Source organism: Hemicordylus capensis, chromosome 3 (assembly GCF_027244095.1).
Source record: "Hemicordylus capensis ecotype Gifberg chromosome 3, rHemCap1.1.pri, whole genome shotgun sequence".
NCBI lineage: Eukaryota > Metazoa > Chordata > Lepidosauria > Squamata > Cordylidae > Hemicordylus > Hemicordylus capensis.
The window spans coordinates 86,668,501-86,677,206 of record NC_069659.1 but is presented as its reverse complement, the minus strand read 5'-3'; the positions used below and the strand labels follow the sequence as shown (position 1 = coordinate 86,677,206).

Here is an 8,706-nt window from a genome sequence, read left to right as displayed (position 1 = left end):
AAGATTTGATTTAAAATTCAAATTCTATTTTGGCCAGGGGTGACAGGAAGGATTCCTTTTGAGTTCAAATCACTTGAATAAACCAGTTTCTAGTCAAATGATTTGACCTCAAAATGATTTGCACGCCCCTAATAGAAAGCACTTCCGGCCACCGCTTCAACCTGGGAAACCAGGGAGAGGTTTGGATCCAGAAGCATTCCCAGACTGCATATCTATTCCTTTTGGGGAAGTGTGACCTCATCCAGAACTGGCAGATCAAAATTTTCTCCTTAGTCCGACCCCACATATCTTTGTCTTACTTGGATTCAGTCTTAGTTTGTTATCCCTCATCCAGCTCATTACTGCTTCCACTTAGGGAGGTTATGCCTTCTCCTCATGATGTTGACATGGAGGAATAGATTTGGGTGTCATCAGCATACCGATAACACCCTGTATCAAATCTCTTGATGATTTCTCTTAGCGGTTTCATGTAGATGTTAAAAAGCATTGGATATACAAAATGGCAACCAAGGTAAAGTGATGAATTGGATATTTTGAACAATTTACTAGTATGATGTCGCACCTATTGTTTGCATTTATGCTGTTAACATTTATGGCTTTTTTCAATGGGGTGTGCCTGCATCTATTGCTGTGTGTACTGTGCAACGTAGCGCTGTTGATTTGACAAGTCTGTAGGGAATGCAAAGCATTCTTGCTCGAATAGTTGCTCAGTCTGTTTGAAATTTTTAAAAGGTTAGCTAAATATATAATCAGATCAGTCACACAACATATAATAGAGTCATCCATCCATGCTGACTCAACAGGTTTTTGCTGTTCAGGTATCTCCATTGGGATATCCTGCTAAGCTGAGAACTAGCCAGTTCTCACATGCATGCATTCGGCAGTCAGTACTTCTTATTCTGCATCTGTCTGCCCCTGTTCTGTGTTTACTGCATTTCAGAAACATATTCTGGAAGACGTATTCTGGAAGAGTTATCCAGACCTGTGAGCTTAGCTATCATCAGTATGCTTGTGCCCTCTCTCCCTCTTTCCCATCTGTTCCTAGGGATGTGGTTTAAACTATGAATCTAGTGCCTGAGGTTCATAATAGACTAGATATGGCTATACAGTAGGTCTGTGCAGACATATCAGTAGGACTTGGACCTGATATTCCCTCTGTCAGGCATTATTGGAGGCAGTTCTGTCATGACAGCAGAATACCCTGACATACAGAAGCCAGATTAAATTGTCTTCTGTCATGACATTTGAGTTCCCACATGCCTGTTGGACTGGACCGAACTTGCCCTTTCCTGCAGGGGTGCAGCAATGGCTGTCTCTCTAGAAAACCCTACAAATCCCATAATCTCCCATACCACTGGAGGACTTAAGTGGGGGCACTACCTTTTAAGTAGAAATCATGGATCTATATCATAAAGAGGATGATATGCAGCCTGTCTCCTAGCCCTCACCCAGTCTCAGGGAGAGGAGGAGGAGAAGGAAGGGGAGAGGAAGAGAGCACACCACGAGAAGTGCAAAAATGGTGTGTGCATAGGGGCCCTGACAGGAACTCTAGCTCGTAGGTTTACAGCATCATGGGCAGCACACCCATGAATCATTGTCTTCCTTCTAGGGGAAGGAATTGGATTACGAGTGTTTCCCAGATAAATTTTAAAGCATGGCAACCCTCCCCTTCAAAACTTGTAGAGCCTGCAGCAGGAACCCACCCCCTCAAAAGTGTACTTCAGGCAATAGTGGTACTATCCTATGATTCCTACAACTCTGAAAACATTGGATTGGATCCAGGGCAGAGGCGTAACTATAGGGGGGGCAGGGGGGGCACGTGCCCCGGGCACCATCTTTTCTGGTCACATGGGGGGCGCCGCCATGACCAATTTTTTAATTTTTTTTTTAAATTTTTGTTAATACAAATGTTTCCTGCTCAGTGCAGCAGCGCTGCAGCAGTCAAGGGAGCGCGTCGGTGCCCCCTTCCCCATGAGTGGTCCCTTCCATGCTGCCTGTGCGCCCCCCCCATTGCTTTGCTGGCGCCTGGCGGCCAGTCAGTGGCCTGGCTTGGCGGCGGCGGGGGCTTGTGAGAAAAAACCTAGGTATAATGTAGTATGTTGGGGAGGCGATGGGGGGGTGCAGGGGGGGCGCCATTTCAGTGCTTGCCCCGGGTGCCGTTTTCCCTAGTTACACCTCTGATCCAGGGGCATAGCTAAGGGAGAGGGGACCCGTGTCCACCCCTCTCCCCGGTGACCCCTCAGAGTGAGGGAGACAATGAAGAAAATAGGGAGGGTTGGAGCTAGAGGGCCCTCAGGAGCTGGGGGCCCGAGGTTCTTTGAACCCATGATCTGCTCAATTATAGCTACACCCCTGATTGGATCCTAACTTGAGCAAGTGGAAGGAAGCTCATGCAAAGGAACTTCCATGCCCATCTTCTCCACTGCAGCCCCCTGAAAGCTGCTCCTGAGGAACAGGAGGCCCTCTGGAACAATCTGGGATGGCATAAAGTGGTTGCAGAGGGATGGGTAATTGGGTTAAAGGGGTTGGTAAGGCCTTGCGTGAGCTTCCTTCTTCTCATGCAAAAAGTGCCTCATCCTATATGGTTATGGAGTCCTGACCCTCACGAGCTGCTTTTCAGGAGGCTCAGGAGGCTGTAGAGGGAAGGAAGGGAAAGTCTCCTCCTGCAAACTTCTTTCCATGCAAACAAACCAGGAGCCAACCATTAATTCACATGGCATGCCAACGTATTTTGCATTTCTGAAGGGCTGGGTTTCTCCCATATGTACTTTAAGGCTTTAGATCTGAGCCGAAACAACTCAATTCAGACTAATTTGGGTCTTATCCAAAGTCTTGTGACAGTCCTACAGCTTACTACCACATAACACAGACCCACAAGACTAGAGTTATCATCAATTGTTAGGTCTGTGGTGGCCTAAATAGCTTTAGAATAGTATGCAGGTGTGTTATCCTTAATTCCAACAAGCAGCCTGCCCTTCTATCTATGGTGTATGAAAACAACATCTTGAATAGGTTCATAATGTTGGAGATGGACTTCCAGTGCATCGAGCTTTTGCACCAACTATCCTAATGACCACAAGGGGCATTGGGAGTAGAGACAGTGAGTTAGGTAGAACCTAACTGTTCTACTTGTCTCTACTCTATGACCTCTGATAAGTTAAATAAATAAATAAATAAATAAATAAATAAATAAGAATGTTGAGGGCATGGGGATTTATTGCTTCTCCGCCCATTCAGATAACATAATTTAATAAATCAGCAGGCCTAGATAGAAAACTATTTATGTGATTATTCAAATGGGAGAAGAGGAAGATTCTGCATTAGATGCTAAATTTAAATTATAATTCAACCTTTTAGCAGGGGGTGTTTAACCTAAGCAAAAGTTTCACTTTAGTTAAGAACTATACAATCTGAAAGAACAGCTGGGAAAGCTCCCCCAAAGTGATCTCTGATCTTTCTTTAGAGTGGCTGTGCAGAAGGTCCCTGGCCTCTCCAGTGAAAAGGATCTTTGGTAGCAGGCCTGCCTTAGACCAGGAGAACCATTGCCAGTCAGAGCAAGCAGTCAATGGTCCAATAATTGGAATCAGTGTAAGGCAGCTTCGTCTCTTCATCCTTGCTGGTACAAGTGTAAATGTACTGGGATCAGTGATTGTTGGAGGTACCTATAGAACCGTACAGGATCGGCAGAGTTCAATGTGATCCAATCAAATCCAAAGGTTATTTTCTCAACATTGTACACTTCCTGCAGTTAAGAGATCTTCAGCTAATATTGGCTCATTTTAATTATATCTCTAATTTGCTGGACAAATCACACACACACTTGTATGAAGTTGTCACAAGTCCTGATGAGCTGAGTTGACTGTTGGGGCAACATGAATTTAAGCATGGAAGAATGTAACCCGGATGCCAAAACAAACAAAAAGATTAGTGCCCTTGAAATGTCCAGGAAAGGAATGGCAAAATAAACTAGAGCTGCACGTGCCTAGTTCTGAGGTAAACAAGGGGCTGTTTTTCTATGGCTGGTTTCTGGCAAGCAAGAGGAGACTTTGGTGGTGCTTTGATAGGCCCTGAACAATCTGAGACATTACAGCCGCAAAGAAAAAAAGAGATCCCTGGAGTTTTGTTTTGCAAAAGCAAATGTTATTGGAATTTTGGTTTGCATTCTGTCAGATATTGTATTATTTTGTTACACTTCTGACATTTACCTCCTGAGCCTGGGCTAGTTCACATTATGAAGTATATGCCATGAAGAAGCTGATTTCACTAATACATTGATGGGGTCTGAGTTGTCAGTGATTGAACAGGAGAAAGTTCTTGGGGTTGTGGTGGACAACCTGTTGAAAGTATCGAATCAGTGCATGGCAAGTGCAAAAAAGGCAAATTCCATACTAGGGATCATTAAGAAGAAAAATAAACATGCTAATAGTATAATGCCCGTATACATTATACAAATCTATGGTCTAGCTACATTTGGAATACTGCATATAATTCTCGTCACTGTATCTTAAGAAGGGCATTATAGAACTGGAGAAGATACAGAAGAGGACAACTAAGATGATTGGGCCCTTTCTTTTGAGGCAAGGCTACATCATCTGGGGCTTTTTAGTTTGGAAAAAAGGTGACTACGGGGAGACATGATAGAGGTGTATAGAATTATGCATGAAATAGAGAGAATGGACAGAGAGAATTCTTTTTATCCCTCTCTCACAACACTAGAACCAGGGATCATTCCATGAAATGGATTGCCACAAAATTTAGGATCAAAAAAGGAAGTATTTTTTCACACAGTGCATAATTAATCAATGGAATTCTCTGCCACAGGATGTGGTGATAGCTTGGAAGTCCAAGCTTGGAAGTCTTTAAAAGGGGTTTAGAAAAATTCATGGAGGACAGGTCTATCAATGGCTATTCATCTAGTGGCTATAGGTCACCTCCAGCCTCAGAGGCAAGATGCCTCTAAATACCAGTTGCAGGGGAGCAACAGTGAGAAAGAGAGAGCATGCCCTCTCCTCTTGTCTAATGGTTTCCCAGGGGCATCTGGTGGGCCTCTGTGTGAAACAGGATGTTGGCCTGGATGGGCCTTGGGCCTGATCCAGCAGGCCATTCTTATGTTATAGTTCTGTGAACTATAGATGATATAAATAGGAACATTACTTTTAATACATACTTCTGTTATAGCCCAAGGCTGCCATAGAGATTTAATTGAGCTAATGTGTACATATGCATTTTAATACGGACTTCTATACATTCACTTTACTTTATGTTAAAAAACATCACTTGTTACTAAGCAATCTCTAGTTTGTTAGATGGTTTGTGTTGAGGATTGCCTCTAATGTAAGTACTTGATCTTATTTTGTAGGAACTCCATACTATGATAGGTTACATAGATTGGATACATTACATCTTGGAGGCTTGAAGGGCACTACGTTTTGTGTGTGTTTGGGGTGTGTGTGTGTGATCAGGGTTATACATGCACAAGAAATGAAACACTGGTTGTTTCAACCCATGAGTCAACCTTAACAATTTGTTATGATGTAATGTAAAATGTAATGTTTACAAACATTTTAATGGCAGACAGGAACAATGTTGAGAAATAATGCAGATTCAGTGAGGAAAATTAAGTGTCAGGAAAAACCTCATAGTTAGGGATTAAAAAAGGCTACTTGCTATTAGCAGGGAGTTATGGATGAGGCATGAGACTCAGAAGAACATGGGGCCCAGAGTGCAGGGTAGTTGAAACAAGGGAACCAATATAAGCAAAATGTTGAGGACACTTTTAAGCATTGTTAAGTTCTTATGTGAAAGACACATCTTTTTGTAGGAGATAACATGAAACCCACATGTACTGCATCACATAAAAACCACAGGTATATGTTTCTCACTGTGTGTACAGATGTCCCTGTACAAATGTGCACCTACTTTCGGAATCTGACCAATCTCCATTTGTTATTGCATGTACATGACAAATGTACACTTGGTTGGCACTTTGTTTCTTAAATTGAATGTTATAACTTGTAAGGCAGATGTGAGAATTAGAGGCGAAGGATAGAGTCATGGAGGCAGTGATTTGATTGAAGGAAGGTCCATTGGCTAGGACCAGAGACTATTACGTGTAATTGGTGGGAAAGGGATGGAGAAGCAAGAAGATTGGGAGACAGGGAACAATAGTTCAGGGAGATAAAGGACAGGATGGTCAAGGGGTAGGGGCTAGAGCACTGGCATAGCCAGCACAGCGGAAGCCTGGGTTCACCCCCTGGAAGCAAGCCCCGTATAATGAATTCATTTTTCAAAACAAAAACAACTCATTCAATTATTTGTTTGAGACAGGAACAAACATCCAAACCCCATCTCAGATACAACCCTTAGACTTTTGTCACCAGCCAGATGGAGACTGATTTATGTGACTTTTTACAAGTCACAGCATCCGGCTTGGTTAACCCATTGTGCTTTGATACTGATGCAATAATTCCTGCTGTAGACTAATTACTGTCACAGTAATTGGGCATCTAAAGTTAGAGCCTAATAATCATTTAATTATAGCATCTTAGCAACACTAAAATGCAAAAAGCAACACTGTCAAATAACATAAATCAGGACTCACCCCTACATAGCCTCTGATTGGCCACAAAGTTATTAGGCCTTGACTCACTATAGAACTTCAGAAGAAATAAATAGAAGCTGCTTCAGGCTAGGCAGGACTAGTGGATTTTTACCCCGGCTTGTTCTTCAGTGGCATGGATGGAAGCCTTCTTAAATCCATGTGCCACATGAGGGAACTATGAGATGATCCTCTCATCCTCTTCTTTTTTATTCAGTATTATTAGAAAAGTATCTCTGAGAGTTTTTGGTCAGGGTGCAATTTTCTGAGAAGCAACATGGCTTGCTGCACATTGCAAATGGTGGCCCTGCTGCTTGGAAGCATTGGCATGGTTGGAACTTTTACTGTCACTCTGATGCCTCAGTGGAAAGTATCTGCCTTCACTGGAAACAACATTATAGTCTTTGAGAAGATTTGGGAAGGCCTGTGGATGGTGTGCGTCAGCCATATCAACAAGTACCAGTGCAAATTCTATGGATCTCTGTTGGCCCTTCCACCTGCTTTAGAAGCATCCCGGGGACTCATGTGCACAGCTTGTGGGTTGTCAGCGGTTACCTTTCTGATTGCCATTGCAGGTATGAAGTGCATCACGTGGCCTGTTAGCAACGAGCAAATGAAGAGCAAGATTTTGTTGGCCGCTGGAGGGATTTTTCTCCTGACTGGGGTTATTGTGTTGATTCCTGTTTCCTTGGTTGCCAACAATATCATCAGAGACTTCTACAATCCAGTAAACCCACTTGCCCGGAAACATGAATTAGGAGCTGCCCTCTATTTAGGTTGGATCACCTCAGTATTTCTAATCAGTGGAGGAGCCATGTTTTGTAGCTTCTGCCACTGTGCAGAAAAATCTGGAGGATACCGATATTCATCACCAGCCAGTCACAGACTGAACAAACCTGAAGACGTCAGAAGGAAGCCTTTAAGTGTGAACACCTATGTCTGATTGTCTCAGTTGTGCATGTGTTGAGCTTCCTTTAGACAGCAGCAGCAGCAGCATTCTATTAGTGAGACCAGTTATCTGGATCCAGTGACCACAATCCATTTGTGGAAATAGGCTTCCATGCATGGGTCTGTTCTTTGGGTGTATAAGATTTAACAAACCATATCCAGCAGTGCAGTACATTCTTATGCAATTATCCTATCTGGCATTCAGTGAGTCAACCTGTGTGCCAGGCACTCTATCTCCAGGGTTTGCAAGACAGGTACAGGGGTTTTTGTGTGTGTTGTTTTTTGTTTTCCTGTTCCTAAAAACCAGGGGATCCAGATCTGGTTCTTTAGCATGTTGGTGATGAATGCAAGGAAGTGTGGTTTTGCTTTGTTTTACAGAGCTCAGTGTTCAAAGTTATGTCAAAGATGTGCCTAGGAATGAATATTCCTAGTGCTTCCAGATGTATTATAAACCTGTTGGGGCTTTTAAAGCACTCTTATGAGTCCTTTAGGCAAAACATTTTATATTGTGCCTAATATATGTCTTCTCTTCAGCTGCTTCTTGCTTTGGTTTCCTTCTCTTACTCAATGTAGCATGCATTCACACAAGGAGAAGTGGAAGTGGAGAAATCCTATAGAGCAGGTCTGCATAGATCAGGCCTGATCCTATAGATCAGGTCTGCATAACTTCTAACCCACCAAGCTGAATGCAGCCCACCAGCCATGTAGTACTATGACTCACCATGTGCTTGGCAATCTCCCTGCTGTTGAAGGATCAGCAGCAGCAAAATAAGAGGCTTATTTAGTCCCTGGTGAGTTGCCATTCATGGCTGGTGGGCTGTGTTCAGCTTGGTTGGGTAAAAGGTTATGCAGGGCTGCTGTAGAAGCAATAGGAATAGAGGAAAGAGAATAGTGCAGTATATTGCAGGACGACCAACGATCAGCATTTGAGCAGCTAAGGTTCCTATAGCAAATATTATCAAAATTGCTCAAAATTAAAATTGTAAGGAAAAGAAAAAAGTGTTCACATGTCCTCACGGGGTGGCAGGGGGGTCCTACCACAGGAGTTTATAGCTGAGTTTACAGCAAGGACTCAGGAAGCTTGATGCTTCAAGTGTTAAATTTTGTAGTGAGCTTTTACATCAGCTGTCCCCCTCAAGTGAATATATTGGTCAGCTCAA

At 43.1% G+C, this 8,706-nt stretch overlaps 1 protein-coding gene across 1 annotated transcript; it reads left to right on the top strand.

Moving 5' to 3' along the window:
• The first annotated feature begins 6,875 nt into the window (after positions 1 to 6,875).
• LOC128351868 (claudin-8-like) lies at positions 6,876 to 7,541 on the top strand. The gene has a single exon (XM_053311860.1). It carries the CDS (start codon positions 6,876 to 6,878, stop codon positions 7,539 to 7,541), a length of 666 nt encoding a protein of 221 aa, XP_053167835.1.
• The last annotated feature ends 1,165 nt before the right edge of the window (positions 7,542 to 8,706 follow it).